The following is a 22,294-nucleotide window of genomic DNA, read 5'->3' on the forward strand; positions in this document are numbered from 1 at the left end:
TTTTAATTAAAAATTAGTTTTTAATGAGTAAACAAATTCAGAATGAAAAAAGTTTCATCTCGAGTTAAAAGTGTTAATTTTTGTACATATAATTCTATGTTCAATTTAATTCAAAATGAACAACAAATGCAACAATTTGTTATTTTTTTTTTCTTTTTATGTTTTCAATATTTTTAAGTATGTACAAAATGTTTCATTTGAATTAAGTGGATCGATGAGAAGAGTCATATACTAAAATAGTTAGTTTAGCGTTTTATTTCGAGATTTAACAATTTAAAAAAAAACTGAATCTTTTCTGAAATAAAAAACGAAAAAATGAAAAAATTGAATAAACTCGAAATAAAAACTTGATAAATAAGTATTTTTCCAAATATACTTTGCAAGAACAAACTTCAATGAGTCTCGAAATTTTTATCGTTTTTAATAACATTTATGTATTCGTGATCAGGATGTCTTCAAATTTCAAATCTTGAAAAAAAAAATTAATTTTAATTTTTCATGATTAAACAAGAAAAAGAAAAAAAAACAGTTCTGTGTAACTAAAAGGAAAATATTTCCAAACAGAAAAAAAAATTATTTTCCAGATATATTTTGTAGACCCACAATCAGTACATGAAATGTTATTTTACATTTAAGTAACAGTTTAATAACATTTATGTATTCGGGGTGTATTCAAATCTAAAAACAACAAAAATAAAACATTTCAAATGTTTTTTAAACAAATTTCACCATAACAGCAAAGTAAAAAATTGAGCCCATAAAAATAAAATTATTTTGCAATTCACCTCAGATTCTTTGCTAGATGCTTCTGATTGCAAATCGACACGCTCTTACTTAGTCATTCTGAACATACTCAGAATCTTTTATCAGCTTGTTGTAAAAGAGGGAAATGGTATTTTTTTATTAAAGTAATTTCTAAGGGTTATTTTTTTATAATACAGTATTTATATCGCAGATAATATAATACATGTAGATATATTATTTATATTTCCAATTTTTCCTGGAAAAGACGTTTTTTTCCGACCCCCCAATTTTTCGCGAAAATCATGATTTGACATATTCATGTTCGTGTATTTAGACGAAAACGGCATTTTCTGCTTAAGAGTCAAAAATAGTTACTTTCGTATCTGCTAATATGAGAAATATTTTTACCTATTAAGAGAAAAAAAAGGCAGAAAAATATATTAATACTTATTAAGTGAACGAATAAAATGAGTTAGATGTGCCTGGAGTATCGATATTATATTGGCAATATTTTGGTATTAATCTATTTTCTCTTCCTTTGAAGTACTAAAAAAAAATAAGCCGAATGTAAGGAATCATAGATATCAAACATTAATAGGTTGAACTGGTAACATCATGTAAATTTTAGCAAGTAGCTGACAATTGGTAGCGTTTAACCCACAAATTGAACTAATCGAATTATTCTGTATCGTTTTTTTTAGTACTAGCATACTAGTTCATATTGTATTTGACAAACATAATAAAAAATATTGTTAAAATAATAAGATGTGTTAGTTAACGGACTATCGCATATTCCAGAGACCACAGTGTCGACCAGATTGCAGCCGCGCTCAAGGGATGACAAAAAAACCACGGATTCGAGCAAGCAAAAGGGCCCAGCGGACGAGACCATGGACGCGAAAAATACAGCCGTCGCCGAGGACGTGTACGAGTTCAAATCTGTAAAGGACACCGACTCCTCGCCTGACCAGAAGGGCGCCGACGCCCTGCACCTGGACGCCGACGCCACGGATCCTCTCAGCATCACGGCGCCTCCGGCTGAGGACGCCGCCGCGAAAAGAAACATATCCGAATTGACGGATCCTCTAGAAGAGAATCCTGGGAATGACGAGGAATCTCGCAGGAAGAAGAGGAAGGATGAAACTGCCAAGGAGGGGAAGTCCACCGCACAAAGGAATGCAGGTTTGTTATTTTAAAATAAAATATCTGTTCAACAAACAATGAACGCATTCCTTAATTATTTGATATTTCATTGTGTTACACTTGTGCATATAGATTTTTTTTTCAGGCCAAACTAAAGGGCAGGGTGGGAAACAATCTGGTGGAAGCCAAAATAAATCTGGAACCTTGAGTTCCAACAAGGCTAGTGGGGACAAAAAGAGTCCCTGTTCCAGCCCTAAGCCACCTGCACCAGATGCAGAGACGGACGATGGAAAAACTGATTTAAAGGTAACCAACCAGGAACAATTTCTGTCTAGACTTGGGTACAACTTTTTCATTTTTTTTTTTCAGGTTCCTCCATTAAAAATCGTCATTCCGCAAACCACCAGCAGCGAACAGGAATTAGGTGTTGGAAGGAATGGCAAAAATAGCTCCCAGAGAACGCATCAGGCCTTGCCTTATGTTGTTGCTAGTTCGAATAGTGCTGAACCCAATGAAAAGGAGACTGCTGCTGGTTCAACTAGCCCAGAAACTTCGTCGACAGCCAAAGGGGAGGACAAGAAGGATTCCACCAATTCTGGACCACTCGAGGAGGTAAATATGAAGAGTATAAAAAAGTGTGAAAAAATAGAGGTGATTCTGCGTTGAAAATTACAAAGGATCATTTATGTGGATTTATGAACTTCCAGCAGGGAGAGGAAAATTTAAAAAAAACTTTTTTTTACATTGGAAAAAAGTTACAAAATTACACTTGTTCTCTAGCGAAAATGCATTTTTATTGGATAATCTTAATCTTCCTTTTTGATTATAAAAGGTAGAAGTAACCATCTCTGCAAGAAATTTCTTGCGCAAACTTTTTTCTGTTGCCAATATGGTTTAGAAATCTGTCTTAGATATCATGATTTGTTTAGGACAAATTTTATCTCTTCTGTGATACAAAATTTTTACAAAAAAAAAAAAAAAATCGGTATGGCCATGTTCTCCAGGAATATTTGAAAAATTTTCCAATTTGTGAATATGTAACTTCTATTATTAGTTTTCATTTCAGAATACCAAAAAAGAGCAACTTAAGTATACTGGAGTATTTTTAGTTTAATAACTGAAGACATGTTTGTGTTTAGTTTTCAAGATACAGGGTGTTCAAGTTAAAAATCCTTCACATTTTTTTTTTTTTTTTTCAAATAAATTTAAAACACCTAAAGACACCAAATAAAATTTACACAGATTACTTATTCTTTATAAGTTAAAATGAGAACTACTGTGAACTGTAATTATTTCTGGGCAAATAAACTAGAGGCAAAATTTCTGGACATGAAATCTTCTTAGCTTCTTTAACTAAATGCAGAACTTTAAAATTTGGTTGTACTGGAAAGGAATAGTAAAATTAAAAAAATTTATCAAAAGCGCAGATGATTTTTATGTAAAAAAATCAAATTTTGATCTTGTGACAAGTGAAAAAATACCATATCAAGAAAAAATTTACTTGGCTCTCTTTTTTGTCGTACAAAGGGTAAAAAGTGAAATATCTGAAAGTTTTCAATTGTTTATTTGTAAACATTTTAAATACACTCTTAAGTTTCAGGAATTATGATTTTAAACCCTGTAATCTACAAAAATAAACTTCGAAATACATGTTTACAAGAACATTTTTCTTATTTTGATGAGTTCTATCAGCTAGTCCCCCTTAATTTTCAACGAGGAATCACTTTAATTTTTTCACTTATTTATAACCTATACAGGGTGTCCCGAAATTCATACAACAAAATTTGGTCACACATTCTTAAGACAAATTTAGGGGACCCGTATTTTTTATTTTTGCCAAGTGGCCCCCTCTTTCGGAGTTACAGCCCCCTGAAGTCCCGCCCCTAAGGATAATCTTTTTTTTATATCTCGGAACCCTGTTGTATGAAAATCACTAAATTTGGTACACAGGGGTTTTATGACATGTGGAATCTGATGGTGCTACGTTTTTTGGCGGGGAACCCCCTTAAGACAATTTTTCGTGGACCCCCTTGTCTGGAGCCAAAAAAATTTGGTCGCATATTTAAATTTCTTAAAAATTATCTGTCCACTAGAAAGCCATTAAATTTAGAAACTTTTTGTCTCTTTATACTTTTTTCGTAAAACGCAATGTTTTCGAGAAAAATGTCAAAATGTGATAGAATGCATATCGTGATTCGCCATTTTCCTCAAAAACATTGCGTTTTACGAAACAAATATCGAGACAACAAAGTTTCTAAATTCATTGGCTTTCTAACTAATAATTTTTTAAAAAATCAAGTTTGCAACCAAATTTTTCTGGTTCCAAAGACAAGGGGACCCATGAAAGGTGTCTTAAGAGGTTTTCTCGCCAAAAAGCGTAACACTGTGAGATTCCACATGTCATAAGACACCTGTGTACCAAATTTAGTGATTCTCGTACAACATGGTTTTGAGATATAAAAAAGATTTCTTAGGGGTAGATTTCAGGGGGCTGTAACTCTGAAAGAGGGAGCCAAAAAAGAAAAAAATACGGGTCCCCTAAATTTGTCTTAAGAATTTATGACCAAATTTTGTAGCATGAATTTCGGGACACCCTGTATATTGCTTTTGTCAAATATCTTTTGTGAAATGTGTTTATTTTATCTGAGTGCATTTTCATCTATTCTGTGTCTTTTTTTGTATGAGTATTAATAAATGCAATATTTTCCCAAATTAAATAAACACTAATTATCCATTAGATTTTATTTACACTTAAGATAAATTGAGACAAATTTAATTAAATGCCAGATTTTATAAATATGTGGAAAATGTTGGCTTTAAAGCTTCTACACCATAAAAATTTACTGTATAGAAATCATACACCATATCCTAGATAAGGAATTCTTAATTGGGAAAAAACAAATTTTTTGATTTTCTATTTAATTTTTGTATTGAAAAAGAAGAAAATGTTTGCATTGCTTGTATTAGAGTTATTTCTGTAGCATATCAAGTATTTGGTGTGAAAGAACATATACAGGGTGATTCATAATGATGTGCAATTTTTTTAAGTTGTTTAAAAAGTAATTTTAGTGGGGTACTTCCAATACATTTTTTCGATTTGAGCCCCCCCTGAGAAAGCTAATTTTTTCGGCAATTTTGAGATTTGAATATTTTCTCAGGGGGGGGGGGGTGAAATAAAAAAATATATATAGGAAGTACCCCACCTAAAATTACTTTCTAAACACCTCTTTAAAATATTTGCACATTATTATGAAACACCCTGTATAATTAAATTTGACGAGATTTTTAAATTAAATTAAAAAAAAAATCAATCTGTGTACCATGATTTCAGTGGTTTCCTAATAGCACAACTTTTTTCTAATTTTGAGTTATCATGTTTTTTCACTGATTTCCATGTCTCCATAATAGACGTCCTTATCTTCGACACAACTTAAGCGTGCCCCACAAGAAAGCACAAACTTTAAAGGAGTACATATTGCTCAACTTAAAGAAAAGCAAAAAAATGTATAAACTTGGTCTGGAAACATGTTTTGGAGATATGGGCCTTCACATTAAAAAAAAGGTCTTTTTTGTATTTTAAGAATGTGTAATTACATCTTCACAAAATTTTAATGACTACGTTTAATACTCGCAAAACGATACTAGTAACTATGGAGTTCAATTGCCATTGCCGAAATATGGGGGGTTCCGCCCTCTTGGAGAAGTGTAACTCAAGCCTATGAGTATTTCTGAAATATTTATGCTTGATTGAATTTACATTTACGAAAAAAAAATTAATTTCTTTAGAAAAACTAAATTGGAAAGAGTGATATATCGGGTGTCCGGTAAATAATGGATAACCTTTTAACCGTGGATGGGGGACCCTAAGGTCATTCAGAAAATCGACTTTTGTCTTAGTACAAAGTCCCTTAGTTTTTCAGTTATTTCGTTTTTTTTTTTCGAAATTTCCGCCATAGGTTACTTTGTTGGTCACTATGGCCACAAGAGAAGTTATTATCTTTCAGTTGTTATTTAATTTTATTTAAAAATCACAGTAAATATTCAAATTGTCTGCAGCCTTTGCTGATGCAAGTTCTACACCATTTTATGAATGCCCTTCGGAGCTTTCGTTTATATCTTCGTTGACTAATGTAAGATTTAAGTTTAAGATTTTTTTAAATAAGAACAAGATTGCTAGTTAAAAATTCTGATAAGCATCTGATAATAGCACAATTCAAGAATATTACTCAAAATAGCTGAAAGATAATACGTTCTCTTGTGGCCGTAGTGACCAATAAAGTAACCTATGGCGGAAATTTCGAAAAGAAAAACCAAAATTGAAATACGAAGGGACTTTGTTCTAAGACAAAAGTCGATTTTCTGAATGACCATAGGGTCCCCCATCCACGGATAAAAGGTTATCCATTGTTTACCGAACACCCTGTATAAAAGTAATAAATTAAACAGATAGATATGTGAACATAATTAATCTAACATTATAGCAGAAATAAATGAATAATAATACACAATTTTTGTGTCATGTTTAACAGACACAAATGAAATTAAAAATAATGATTTTTAAATAAGGAAAGGTGTAGTTCCTTTAAAAAAAATTAGTTATATTTGCTATTTGATGGCAGACACTTCGAAAACTAGCGCCAACTTTCAAAATTTTCAGTTATTTTTATTGTTAATTTATTCCTATCCTACCAATAACAGTGTCAGACGATATTTACTATTTTTTGATTATTTGTTATTATTTTTGTTCAGTCTTATTCAGATTTAGTTTTCCTGTGTGTTAACTTAATTTAAATTCCTTTTAAAACTGTAGTTAATGTTGTCCCCTTACCTATGACACTCTCAACTAAAATGCAGAATTATGGCAGGGTTTCATGAGTATTAAATGTAGTCATTACCTTATAAAAAAATCTTTGAGTTATTAATTTTTTCTAATACCAATTTCTTGAAAATAGTGGGTTTCCAGAGCAACATTTACAGAAACTTTTTTGCACATTTTTTTACCAGAGAAATATTTCCTTAAAGCTTGTACACTTTCTCTTGGGACATCCTGTAGAACAATTAGCAGTACTTACCTATATATATTTTTTTACAAAAAAATATTTTCTTATATGAGTTCCTCCGTGTAAATTACGATACCCATGCAATTTTGTTACCTGCTTTAATCAAAACCATTAAAATAATCGGAGGTCACAGACCTCTTGCTCTGTACCCGATCTTGTCGTGTCAGTAGAGTGTGAGGGCATATCGTAGACAGTTATAGTTTGATGTATTTCACACTTGGATGAATCTATTTTAGAGGGGTGGATCAAGCCATCAAAGAGTCTTACGTAGTTCCCACCGGTCGGGAACTACTCAGGCCACAGACCGTGGAAGTAATAATTCCTCACCTCAATTGCAGAGGTCCCATTCTCCCTCTCCTTCGTCATCGCCGGCAGCCCAACCCCAGAACCAAGCTGATCCACCTACTTCTAGCGCTGCTCAGACTAACGCCACCTCAAAGTCTTCAGATTCTCAGGTAACTCCACGATTTCGTTAGCTTTTTTTTGTGTTCATTACGTTCATCATTATCGGTTTTCAGTGCTGTTCGCTTTCATTGGCTTTGCTTCTCACTAACATTCGTATTTTTGTTGTTTGATAATTATTTCTCATTTGCTTATGTGTATTTTCTGTGTGTGTTCTATCCTTGTGATTAACTTAAATATTTTTGTCTCTGTTTTTATTTACCTAAATTTTTTCTTAATTTTTTTAAAAATCGTGTTATTTGCACAATAAAAATGCATTTTATTTAAACATCAAAAATTTAAATATCTATGAAACGTCATGATAGATTTCAGATAAAAAAAAATTACTAATACAATTATTTAAAAGTTGGTAAGTACCTAAAAAATCATGAGGCTTAATATTTTCATGGTAATACAGGGTGTCCCACTAAGGTCGACGATATTAGAGAAAGTACAGGCCCTAGAGCAGGGGTCGGCAAGTAATTTTAGGTGGGGTCCGGATGCTTTTAAAAATTTTTAACGAGGTCCAAAAAAAAATTCATATTTCTTACAAATTTTCATTTGAACTCAAATTTAATCTACTTACTAACCATTAAGAACTCAAAACACTCACACAATTGTAAAATACTAGAAAAAATTATAAGGTTGGCACTCAAACGTAAAAAAACATTTTTTAAATAATTTATTTGAGTATTTATACATTCAAAAAATTTTTGGCGGTTCAGTATTTTACCTTCCGCGGTCCGGACCTGGACCGCGGTCTGCCAGTTACCGACCCTTGCCCTAGAGCTTCGGGAAAAAAATTTTGATGAATAAATGGACCAAGAGAAATCGCTGGAAATAGTTTTCAAGTTCGTAGCTCAGCCGCTAGGGGGCATAATCTACATACCAATATATAGAGTTCTTTTATAAACACATTTTGTTTTGGTAATTAAATGCCTTTTTATTAGAGTCGTGATCCTCAATTCATTATCATTATTTATTTTTTGCTCACTAATTTGCCAATAACTTAACAAAAAAAGATATTGAACCTGTTTTGGTGTCAAAATGTAGCTATTTTTATGCTCCTCAAACTAACCTATAAAAGTTTTATCCTGCTATTTCACTTTTTTAAGAAAACGTGAAACAACCTAAACTTGGATAAATAGCACCAATAAATAAACAACACTTTTGTTAGAAAGGACCCTGTACAAAACTTATGGAAAATGGCTTTCGGTCAAAATGGCTGAAATTGAAATATGATATAGCTCTCACCTTCCTGAGCAAAAGTTGTTGTGGGCTTAAAGCGATTCTATGTGTAGGTTTAAAGATATAGAGCTTTGAAGCTAACGATTTCATAGCACGTTGCTGAATATAAGTGCAGGATAGGTGTATGTATATCTGCTTTTCTCCGTATATACAGGGTGTGTCAGTTTTTTGTAGGCAAATTTTAACAGGAGATAGAACACATGTTTTTAAAAAGAAAAGTTCCTATAAACATATGTCGTAGAAGGCTTCGTTTCCGAGATACGGGTTGTCGAATATAATTTTTTTTTCTCGAATATTCATTATAACTTGCTTAGATTTTTTTCATGTTTGGGAGATAATGCCTATTAATTAAGGGGCATAAAACAAGCGATTAAAATGTTCAAAAACTTGCACAGTGTCGGAGTGGAGGGGGTGCTCAACCGCTTTCTTAAACAGAACTTCTACGCCAATGACTATTTTTTAAAAAACTGTTATTTTCATTATCTACATATGGTTTAACAAAAATAATGTCCATTTTTCTGTCTCGAAATTCCTGTGCGTTTCCGAGTTATTTTGATATTTAGTGTTTGTTGTGGTACTAAATTAAGTAATTTATTTATTATAAATTTATATTGAACACCCTGTATCTCGGAAACGTAGCCTTCTACGACATATGTTTATAGGAACTTTTCTTTTTAAAAACGTGTTCTATCTCCTGTTAAAGTTTGTCTACAAAAAACTGACTCACCCTGTATATACGGAGAAAGGGAGATATACATACACCTATCCTGCACTTCAGCACTGTGCTATGAAATCGTTAGCTTCAGAGCTCTATATCTTTAAACCTACACATAGGATCGCTTTGGGCCCATGACAACTTTTGCTCAGGAAGGTGAGAGCTATATCATATTTCAATTTCAGCCATTTTGACCGAAAGCCATTTTGTGTGGGGTCCTTTCAAACTTATACTATATTCATCAATTTTTTGTGTTGAAATCATTTATGTAAAGAAAATTATAGCATTGCATTTAAAATTATTGAGAAAAATTAATAAAACCGCATTCTTCTGAAATAACGCCATCTATAGATCTCCATATTGAGGTAAATGACATTACACATTCACCATGAGTTAAAGCATGGAAAGACCTTTCCAACGAGGTTTAACACTATGGGCTTTTGATGAGTCAATAAAAAAAGAATGCATTTTTCTGATCACCCTTTCTGTCGAGAGAGAACAAAATGTCAATAACAAAAGTTATGTGCAATGAAGCCGGCTATCCATATTTGTACTACTTAATATACCTGAATAGGAAGCATTTCTGAGAAAAATTCAACTCTATGGTTTGGTATGTTGATTCCACCCCCTAACGGCCGAGCTACGAACTTCAAAACTATTTCCAGCCATTTCTCTTGGTCGATTTATTTAATAAAATTCTTTTCCTGAAGCTCTAGGGCAAGGGTCGGCAAATGGCGGACCGCGGTCCAAATCCGGACCGCGGAAGGTAAAATACTGGAATTTTTTTGAAAGTATAAATTACTCAAATAAATTATTTAAAAAATGTTTTTTACGTTTAAGTGCCAATCTTCTCATTTTTCTAGTATTTTACAATTGTGTGAGTGTGTGAGTTCTTAATGGTTAGTAAGCAGATTAAATTTGAGTCCAAATTAAAATAAAAAAAAATAATATGAATTTTTTTTGGACCTCGTTAAAAATTTTCAAAAGTATCCGGACCCCACCCAAAATTACTTGCCGACCCCTGCTCTAGGACCTATACTTTCCCCAATATGGCCTCGCCGACCTTAGTGGGACACCCTGTATATTTTTGTTTAAGTACTTATTTAAAGTAGGAACATTATATAAAATCTTTAAAATTAATGTCAGTCATTTTAAATATAATTGACCTGCTGACTATTAAAATTAAAACAAGGAAACAGTGATTCTTGAGATGTGCCATGAGAAGAAAACACTCCAAAACTAATCAAATAAACGTATAATCTTTAGTGTATCGCCTTTGCACTTTCTGCATTAATTGAATTTTGTAAATAGTATAAATGGGACTCCATACAATTCGATGCATATTTTAGTTTGCAACAAATGTTGCATATAATTATTAGAATATTATTAAAAAGATGTATTCATCAAACGATGATTTAGCATCAAATATATCAAGGTCAGTAAATTGTGCAGTTCTTCTTTAAAAGATTCCCCAATTTTATAATGAAAATTTAGAGTATTTTCGTGCCGACTGTAGGACATAATTTTACATTTGCTTACAATCAAAAGTAGATAAATTTTTGAACACTAACTATTCAATTTGTCAAGATTATCTTGTAATCTAGCGCAATCAATAGAAGATTTAAGAGTAACAGATAATAGATATGACATTTAGTTAGATCGTTGATAAAAATAACAAATAAGAGTGGCCCCGGAATTACCCTCGTGGAGAACCCTCAATGTTGATAAGATTTATCTAATTGGAAGATACAGTACTGTAAAAATTGGTATATCGTACTGTTACAATTTTGAGGAAGTTATAAGTTACATCTTTGGAACTTCAGGAAATGGAGACAACTGATTCCTGGCAACTGTTTTTTTAGTATTTTTAACTTTATTAAGAAGTTTTCTTTTAATAATTTTCTTTTAACTTTTTTTAACATGAATCGATTCACTTTCCGAATCAAAGATCAGATTGATTGAATAAACAAAATCACAGTATGTGTGATTCCGTCTTTCCAATATACACATTCATACGATTTCTTTAATCAAAAATATTTGACCTTCATTTGTTTTTTTTTAATTACTGTGTACTTATAAATTCAGACACTTCCTATGTAGTGACCAGCATTTAAAAATGTTTTATTATTAGATTTAATAACTGTCGATTCAAGCAATTATCTCTCCATTGATATCCGTCTTTAGGGTCTTAACAGGAAATTAAAAAAAAAAAAATGATGTAGCAATACTCTCCTTTATAAAATGTTGCAAAATTTAACGAAGAAAACTTATTCAGAATCAAATTTTATACATACCAATTTTATAAATGACTGGAAGAAATTAATGAGATAGATTTATATTTATTTTTTTATAAGATTTGGAAATGAGAGGAAAAACTAATGATTTAGATTTTTCCTCATTTTTTAAACTGAAAGTTTTGTTGCTGTTGCTATTTGAAAAAATTCAACTGCTGTTTAAGAAAAGGTTATTGAGGTACTAAAACCTAACGATTAATAATATTTTTTATGAAAACTGATCTAAATAAATACTTAGTTGAAACTAAAAAAAGTTAACAGAAATTTAATGCAATCTAGATAGCGATCTGTTTTCGTATGAAGTGACTTTTGCTGCATTGTTATTATATTTGTAAATTTTCCAGAGGACCCTTAAAGACAAACGGCATTTTAAAATTTTTTAGAGTTTTTACTGATGCAGATACTATTGCCATTATCGATACTGTTCAAAATCTAACAATTTTTTTCCATTTACTGGCTACATTTTGCCTGTTAAGTATTAACAAGTCTCTATTATTAAAATTTTACAAATGCAAACAGTGACTCCACAAAATTATAATTTCATTTTAAAAAACAAGTTGCAAAATTTATTTATATTGTTATTAGCAATTATAACATATTACTAAAATTTTACAAAGGCAGTGACTCCAAAACATTAACTTCATTTTATTTATTTATTTATTTTTAAAAAATAAGCTAAAAATAAGTCGGCATACTAAGGTATAATTTTTATTAATTATACGACTGTAATATTTTCCACTTATCACAATTTAACAGATAATTTTTTCCCATCATGGGTCATACCTATCTACATATGTTTTTCATTCATAAAAAAAAACTCGTGCATGGTCTTCTAATTTAACCACACTATCATTTTGGAATATTTCAGTATGTATTTGTGTTTCAAGCTGTCTCTTTTAATTTTGTAAGTGTAGTCAGTGTCATGATTTTAATGTGTCCCAAAGTGAGTCCTTTGAAGAAGATTAAACTCTTAAGGGACAGATCCAAGCATTCTCTGTGTTACTCGATAGAGGTGGAAGAGGTACAAAATTACTATTCCCATAGTATGATTTTCATGACATACTGAGCTTCTGTGATTCAAATTAGCATTTCTGTAGTACGGGACAGTAATTTTAATGTTTTAATGTTGGTGAATTGTGATATATGTATGGATGGCTTAGAGATAGTCTCAGGTACGGGACAGTAATTTTAATGTTTTAATGTTGGTGAATTGTGATATATGTATGGATGGCTTAGAGATAGGTCTTATTTTGATTAAAAATTTGCATGTACTGTTTGTTTGTAGGCAAATACAAGTTTTTAAACCACTATATAGACTGTGTCAGAATTAATTTGAATCCGGGAATCTGTAATATTACTTCTATAATAAATACAGTTTTTCATATGAACATTTCTTTAAAAATGTTTCATCTGCGATACAAGGTGATAAGAATTAAAAGTATATATTTTGTATGTTTTCTAAACTGAAAATAAAAGTCAAATATAATTTGGAACCCATCACAACCTGGATAGATTGTGTATCAATTAAAAATCTAATTGTAAACCTGATTTAAAAAAAAATATTATGATATTATATTTCTTTGACAATTTTATGATATTACAATTTTTTAACAATTTTCGTTTAAAGTACAATAGTGGAATATGTCAAATTTATAACGAGTATAAAAAATAATAGAACTACACATGTATCAAAAATCAGAAGAATAATTTAGTAATTATATCAAATAATCTGTTATTGTAATTTGTGTTTAGGGACACATTATGATGCCCTTAGAAAAGTTTGTTAAATCAGCTTATCGTTTAGGACATTTATATTCTGATATATTTAACGTTTATATTCGAATTAAAACACATAAATATGAGTTTTTATTCTAGTGTGTGTGGTATACGTTGGTAAAGTTTGTTATAGCTGAATATTTTTTCAAACGTGATCAGTAATTAATTCATTATATTGGAAGACTTGTGGTATATGAAGAAACAAGGATTTTCACCATAGATTTTAGGCGGATATACAGGGTGTCGCGCTTGAATATGATACAAGCCTGTAGCTTCAGTTTTTTGGCCAATTTCAAAATTTTTTTTAGATTGTAAGATTAAAAAAACTAACTGTAATGCTGTTGTTTTTATTAATGCAATTCACGGCCAACTAGGACGTGTTTTTTTGACGTCAAAACAGCTAATTGGTATTAGCGATTTTTTTTCTAAAAAACAGATTACGTAGGTATTCTCATTCAGCATCCCTTAAAATGTCTTATCACCAAGTTTCATCAAATTTGATACATCTTCAGACGAGCACTAGTTGGCCGTATATTGCATTAATAAAAAACAGCAGAATCACAGTCAGATAGTTTATTTAATACACTACATTTCATAAAAAAAAATTTAAATGAGCCAAAAAATAAAGAAGTTACAGGCTTGTATTACATTTCGCAACATAATGGAGTGCTCAGCTGAAGATGTATCGATTTTGATGAAACTTAGTGGTAAGATGTTTTAAGGGATGCTGAATGAGAATATGTAATCTGTTTTTTAGACAAAATTGCTAATACCAACCAGCTGTTTTGTTGTCAAGGACACGCGTCCTAGTTGCTTGTGAATTGCATTAATAATAACAGCAGTGTCACAGTTACAGTTATTTTACCCTACATTCCCAAATAAAAATTTTTGAAATTAGCCAAAAAATAAAGAAGTTACAGGCTTGTATCATATTTAAGTGTGACACCCTATATAAATTTGTTTGTTACAACCAAAAATTTGCTGTAACTGAGTATGTTATATAAATATTAAACTTATATTTTCTAAACTTTATCGCTCTGTATCTCGAAGAGGGTGAATTTTTGGAAAAATGTTCATATGAAAACGTCTGTCTATTTAATAATTACTATCACATATCCTTGGGTTCAACAGTAAATTTTACTCACCATGTAATTAACGTTAAGTTGCAGTTTCTTGTTACATCCAAAATCAAATTAATACAATAATTAAACAATTAAAACGCAGAATGTTTAAAAAATGTAAAAAAACTCCATCACATTAAATTGAGTCAAAGTAGTCATAAACACAGGGTGTCAAAGATTCAAAGCAAATGTCACTGAAGATGATTGACATAGATTAATGAAACTTAAAGATAAAATATCACTAAATTTGCGTACAAGTAAACAACCATGGATGTAGATACTGAAAAACACCTCATAATATCGACACCACTTAGTCTTTGGAATATTCAGTTTGCCCATTTGATTCTTAATTATTGCATTTCAAATGAAAAATATTGTTTACAGATATTTGAAATCCTAGTCATTTTCGAGTAATTACTTGCTTGTTTAACCCAAATAAACTGCTACACAGTTGAATATTTCTACTCCACTGATTTTTTTGTAAAATAAAATTATTTACTGTATATTCAACAATTCAACATTGTGGAAAGTTTATTTAAGTTGAAATAAAATGACAAAAATGACTCATTATTAAAATAAAAAAATAAGAGATTTATTTTTTCAAATACAACAGGAAATCAAATAGACTGAATTTTCAGAGCTTAAAAATTCTTAGGGCTGGTATCACCCGTACCTCTGCCATTGGGTGAAACAATTGTATGCAAATTCAATTAATTCAATTTATTGACTTAAGTCAACCAGCCCGAGTTTTATTAATCTGCATCAAACATCTTCAGATGTACATATGTATTTTTTAACAACTTTGACACCCTGTGTCTCAGAAATTAAGCATTTTCAGACCTATGTTTAGAGGAACTTTTTTCCTATAGTACTTACTAAGTTTATTTTTACTTTTTTTTTCAACACCCTTTATTTTAAAACCAATGTTTATGACATGAAAGTAAAGAAAAAAAATCTTTTAGGCCCAACAAAATAATGATACGGAGACTACAACGTCTTCGTCCTCATCCACGGCCACCGTTAGCACTCCGGCCCCGGTAGAGCTTCACCCTCGTAAAAGGAAAATGAAGCAGAACAAAGAACAGTCCGCCCCACAACCCGAACCTCCAGAGGTGCCTCCGGAGGCTCAAGTTCACCCTCACGAACAACCAATCACTAACTGTTATCAACTATTCTTGAATATTCGAAATCAGGTAATTAATTGTACAGAATAATAGCGTACCGTCCACTCGCCCACACCATTTCTATGTTATGTCGATTCTTTGCAGATAAATAAACGCCGCAGGGGTCTATTTCCGGTACAGCCGAAACCACCGCAAGGTTTCAAAGACTACTTGATGAACCGTTGCACATATGTACTTGCCGGAACAGCACCTACTACACCCAATATTACTTACCCCCAGACCTTACCGTCTCAAATGAAGGACTTGTTCACTGAACAGGAGAAGGAGAGGTACAGACTGCGAACTCAGGTGGGAATTTGTGCGGTCGAATAAATTGTTACAGTACTTTGATGAGAGTTAATTGATAACAATATCGTTTTAATTCCAGCACGTGATAGAAAAGGAGAAACTGGTGCTGTCTGTGGAGCAAGAAATTTTGAGGGTACACGGCAAGGCGGCCAGGGCTTTAGCCAATCAGTCGTTGCCATTTTCCGTCTGCACTATTTTAAGGGATGAGGAAGTGTACAATTTGATCACTCCCGAACAGGAGGAGAAGGACAGGAATGCTCGGTCACGATATAATGGTAAGTGAACTTAATATTTTTATTATTTTTTTTTTATTTGAGAGGTCAGGAAGTAAAGGGTGTCCCAAAATTGACGTTAGAAATAATTTTGATAGAAAACACAGATTTTTAATTAAAAATTGTAAATTTTTTATTGATTCATTAAGATGACGCATTGCATGTCGTCAGCGTACATTTCATAAGATGGCACGTAATAGCTGACTGACAATCGCAAACACGATGACAAATGTTGTGATATTCGTGTTGAGCGACCCCAAAAACCCCAAGGTAACGAGTTTCAACTAAGTTTATAACGAATTTCCACAAAACTCCAGGAGACGACGTGGTAACGGGCCACCCTGGGCACTAGGTACCTCGGAGACTGTTGCCGTCGTGATATTCGTGTTTAGCGACCCCAAAAACCAGCGAGTAGCAAAATTGAAGTCATTTCCGTCAATATTGTCCAAATTATAAATTTTTCATTTTGTAACTCTTCGAGATGCAATTTTAATGATGCATTTTTCTTACGCACCGATGCAATTTTCATTTCTCATTGATCACATAGGGCAGGGTTTATAGTTCAAAAATAATAACAAATTCCCTGACTTTTCCAGGTTTTCCCTGATTTATAAAAAAAAATTGGTATTTATGCATTAAACTTTTTCTCAACTGGACTCCATAATCTTTTTTATACCCAAAGAACCTCTTATAAAGGTTTCAAAACCACAAATAGTTTTCTCTTTCAAGAACCCAGGGCCGGCTTTCGCAAAATTTCCAGTTGCAAACATCAAATTCCCTGACTTTCATGAATATTTTTTAAATTTCCTGACTATTCCCTGTTTTTTATGAAGAATAACGAATTCCCTGACTTTTCCCAGTATTCCCGGTTTTCGCGGCCGCTACGAACCTTATAGGGTCAGAAACTTTCTGGATGCTCCTAACGAATCGAATACAAAAAACTGCATCAAGATCCATCTTACTGCACAAATTTTGGAGGTAAGGCCGTTTTTAGTGCTTTATTTCGTCGACTAAACCTGTATATTTATAGATTCAGATATAAAAGACCAAAATTTTGGATCACTTGCTCTTGCTTTGAGATGTATTTCTGAAATCATTTGCAATACCTCATTTTCCACGAAAGACAAGTCTTGCTTGAAGCTCTTGATAAGTTACAATATTCGTCAATTTGTTAAAATCGGAAAAACGTCTCAAATTTCTTCAGAATATTTCTTATGTCTTTCTTGTAAATATCATAATTTAACTCACGACTGGCCTTTGCTTTCAATTTGCTTTCATTTCAATGTATTCAAGGAATAGAAAGAAGCGAAAGGCATTATTCTTTATTATTATTACTCCGCCGTACGAGGGCTGACTAAAGGCTGCTTTATAATTCAATTTGAAGATAATTTATTTAGGGAAAGTGGATAGTCTCCGCGATCGACTTCCGATGCTATCGTGATTGACTGGTCGATTAATCCTTTGAGCGCCCCTGGTATAAAGTTATGTATGGAATAGCATATCGGGTAAATAGCCTCCATGGCTTTGCCGACACTTACACATTCTTTTCTTGAAATTTTCCACGACTATTTTCCTTCAATCTTGTTGAATTTTATTGATACAGCGCTCATTTCCCTTCTTCAAAGTGTGGGTGGTTGTGAGCTTGTTGGCATAAACCTTAGACTTCAAAAATTCCCAAAGAAAAAAGTCCAACGGTGTTAAATCGTATAATCTGGGCAGCCAATTTTGATCATCAAAATGGGAAATTACACGACCAGGAAATTACTCAGTAATTGAATTGTTTCTGGGATTGTATAGTATGTGGCACCATCTTGTTGAAACCACGTCGTCTACATCCATATCTTGTAATTTAGGTACAGAAAACTGGATTACCATATCGCAGTACTGAGCATCATTAGCTGTTATTGCCTGACCAGCCGCATTTTCAAAGAATGGTCCGATGATATCTCTAGTGCAAAGTCCATGCCAAACAGTGACATATTGTGAATGCATTTATTTCTCAACAATCACCGGTGGAGGATTTTCTGAATCCCAAATGCGACAATTTTGTCGATTAACAAAGCCATCAAGATGACAGTGAGCTTCATTGCTGAAGATGGTTTTGTTCGAAAAATCAATGTCTACTTGTTGCTTCACAATCCATTATTCAACAAATTCTCTTAGTTCTGCTTGGTCAGTAGGCGTCAGTTCTTGAGTCAGCTGAACTTTGTAAGCATGAAAATGCAAATCTTTCTTGAAAATTCGTTGTAGAGAAGTTCTCCAAATCTTCAATTCTTGACCACAGTGTTGAATTGATGTTGCCAGATTCTCAGCAACACTCTCACGAATTACTTCGATGTTTTATGTTGAATAACGTGTTGAAGCATGGCCAGAACTTTAAAATCACAAATTGATCCAGTCTGCCTCAATTTTTCAATTAATCTCTACAGTTGAACTATTTCGACCATATTTTGTACGAAAATTGCGAACTGTAACTGCAAAACCTTCATTATTTTTAAAGTATTGCTCAACAATGAAAATGCGTTGTTCTTTCATGTATTGCTCCATTTTTAATAACCCTGAACAATCACACTTGTCTTTTTTTTTCGTTGGTAACAGTTTATCGCTCAAATGGCGCAAAATTCAAATCTTGTGTGAACTTTGGGACACCCTATATCAAGGGTCGGCAACTGGCGGACCGCGGTCCAGATCCGGACCGCGGAAGGTAAAATAATGGACCCCCAAAATTTTTTTGAAAGTATAAATTACTCAAATTATTTAAAAAAATTGTTTTCTATTGATAATAATACGTTTGAGTGCCACCCTTATCATTTTTACTACAATTGTGTCATTGATTTGAGTTCTTAATGGTTAGTAGGTAGATTAAATTTGTGAGTGCAACTTAAAATAAAAAATTAGTAAGGAATGTGTTTTTTTTGTGGACTTCGTTAAAAATTTTCAAAAGTATCCGGACTCCACCTAAAATTACTTGCCGACCCCTGCCCTATATAATAAAACCACTATTCCACTTTGTCATTGTTTTTACTACATCTTCAGTACTGTATGCAGTATGTTTTAGAGACAAAGTTAAAATGCATATTTTCAGTTTACTTACTATTATTAACACGTAATTCTGAAGATGTACCTAATAAAAATAATGAAAAGTTGACAAACCATGTTTTTCGTTATAATTCTTGACCTAATCCAAATCAAAAAAGGAATAGTAACAACCAGAGGTCATTAACTAACTATTTATACAAGATTATTACATGTATACAAAACTGTAAAAACTGAAAAAAAAATCAGCAAATTTTGTAATGGTTGGGTAAAATAGGGAAATATCAGGGGTATAGAAATTAAAATTTACTACCTTGTCTACCGATATCTTGTTACATGAAAAAATTTCACTGCACATTCGCTATGATATCCTTGTCCCAGTTAAATCCGGACCCTGCAATGTAGTTGGTGTGTGCGTACGATATTTATCACAAAAAAAATTGCTGTGAAATATGAAGTGCCAATGTATGTAAATGTAATCATGCTAATACGAGTGAAACAGATATTTGCAACTCTGACAAATTTTATTAATTTAATGAGATGTTGAATACATTCTCGCTGTTTTTTCATGGGAATTAATGCTTTATTAAAATAAAAAAAATTGTAAAAAACATGTCACTGAAAGCAGTGTCTATCTTTATGGCAGCATTTTAATATACGTCAGAAAAATGACATGTCTTTTGAGAGTATCCACGAGTCGACCCATTTTTTGGCATCTTCGTAAGAAGGAAATGCTGCTTAGCTAGGCCATGTGCCATTGATCAGAACAAGTGATAATCGGAGTGCATTTTAGAAAACTAATTATAACAATTTATTTGATAAAAAATTATCTATAATTTCAAATTCGTGTTCCGGGAAACATGATTGTACTGTTACCCCTAAAAAACTGACCCCCCCACTTAAAGTTACACCCTGTATACGTATGTAGCAAAACCTTTAATAGCTATCATAAATTTTCTGGTCATTTTAACATCATCTGCAATATTTTGAGTTGATTTCTCCAGATGTTATTCCCACATCATTTTTTAGGGCGACTCTTTCTGAGTTGGTTGCAAGACGTAGACGACAAGTGGGAGAAAATTAAAGAGCACATGCTACTCCGGCACCACAACGAGGCCGAATCGTTACATGCTGTGCAAAAAATGAATTGGGAATGGAAAATGAAGGAACTGAATCTCTGTGATAGAAAGACTACGCCTAAAATAGATGAGACTCATGTACCGATGGTGCATGTGTCCGACGATTTCGACCTTTTACCGGCTTAAAAGGAGCGTGTTAAAAATTAAGTATTTTTGTTACTCATTGTGAATAATAATTTACTATAAAAGTAAAATTTATATTTACTGTCTTAAAATGTGTTTTATTGCTAGATCCTTCCTGAATATAAACCAAAAAATCGTCTTTCTAATTACCTGCTGTGGGGTGAAGAAAAATTGGTAAGAATTTGTGTGTTCGGATATTTGTATTACAAAAAGAACAAATTTCCGTTTCACCGTTACTTACGTACCTCTTAAATTACTATTACAATTCTCTACAGGGTGTTAAGTACAATAAATTTTAAGAGGCGATTCTTTTAGTGATTTTAATTCAAAAATGTTCACAAAAAGGTTCACAAGTCCATAATTCGATAGTTTTCACATTTTTCTAAATGTCTGAAGATGTTTCATGCAAAATAATGAAACTTGGCTTAATGATTTATTTGGTTAAAGGTCCACTGAATTCAGATATTCGGACTCTATAGAATTTTTAACTCTTTTGAAGTGGAACGTTGAAATTTTATTTTTTTATTTTGTTTTGAGTACCCAAAAATTAATTAAATTCAATGTAAAGAACAAAATATTATAATGAAAAATTGATATTTAGAGCCTCTTACTAAAGGGACCCACGACTTTGTCCCGTTTTAAATGTCTCATGATGTTTATTGCAAAATAATGAAATTTGGCTTAATGATTTATTTGGTTAAAGGTCCGCTGATTTCAGATATACAGAATGAAGAATTTCGTGTATTTGAGTGAACCTTAAAAAATAACGTCAAGTTTATAAAAAATTTTATTGGGACACCCTGTAGAATTTTTAACTCTTGAAGTGGAATGTCGAAATTTTATTTTTTTGTTTTGAATACCCAAAAATTAATGATTAATTAATGAAATTCAATGAAAAACAAAAAAATTATAACGAAAAATTGACATTTAGATTCTCTCTCACTAAAGGACCCCACAGATTTTGGCGCGATCATGCGAACAGGACCGTACGGACCGAATCGCACAAACTGAGAAAGGCAATGTATTTGACCGAACCAGATTTTGCATGATGGTGAAACCGTACTTTTTTTCTCCACACGCCATGTCTGGTATGTTCGTGCAGATTCATGCGACCCAAGTCACGCAAATTGAATGAAGTCTGTGGGGCACTTAAGAATCCCAGACATTCAACACCACTGAATATTTTGGAAATTACATCACTGCTTCTAACTCCTGGTGGTGATTCCAAGACAATTTTTTTCCAAAAAAACCATTTTCTTATTTATTACTTTAAAGTAAAAAAATGTTTTTAATTCACATTATCGTTACTAACTTGAACTATTCCTTTCATAGAAGTTTGTTTTCCAAAAAAGAAATTGGGTAGGTATAGGTTTTTTTACTAGAAATACATACACTTTTAAATACCTACACCCTACACCTTAATCATGAGGACTGAAAAATCAGAGGCGTATAAATTATGCTCTTCGTTAGATGCAGCAGGGGACATGGCCTTGAAAAAAAATTATGCAATTTTCAGATTATCCATGAATTATATATAAAATCATTAAAAAAGAAAATAATTCTACAATTAAGTTTAATGAAGTACTTGGTAATAGTAATGTAAGTGAATCAAAGTTAAATCAGAAATAAGTAAATTAATTAAAGATTTCTGGGGTTTTTAATAAGAGCTTTTGACAAACCCCGCCTCCCCATTTTTTGAATTTAAAGGCA

General features: G+C 32.2%; 1 protein-coding gene across 1 annotated transcript; it reads left to right on the forward strand.

The window, feature by feature from the left end:
- Nucleotides 1–1,542: 1,542 nt before the first annotated feature.
- LOC108904178 (ankyrin repeat domain-containing protein 11) lies at nucleotides 1,543–20,670 on the forward strand (the record flags this gene model as incomplete). Its single annotated transcript, XM_018706625.1, is given in 8 exon segments — nucleotides 1,543–1,926; nucleotides 2,033–2,193; nucleotides 2,257–2,499; nucleotides 7,184–7,402; nucleotides 15,505–15,735; nucleotides 15,811–16,014; nucleotides 16,094–16,289; nucleotides 20,352–20,670. Coding segments are annotated over 8 exon segments (1,782 nt in total). The 3' UTR covers nucleotides 20,588–20,670.
- Nucleotides 20,671–22,294: the final 1,624 nt, after the last annotated feature.

The sequence above is a fragment of the Anoplophora glabripennis genome, unplaced genomic scaffold, assembly GCF_000390285.2.
Source record: "Anoplophora glabripennis isolate ALB-LARVAE unplaced genomic scaffold, Agla_2.0 scaffold137, whole genome shotgun sequence".
Taxonomy (NCBI): Eukaryota; Metazoa; Arthropoda; class Insecta; order Coleoptera; family Cerambycidae; genus Anoplophora; species Anoplophora glabripennis.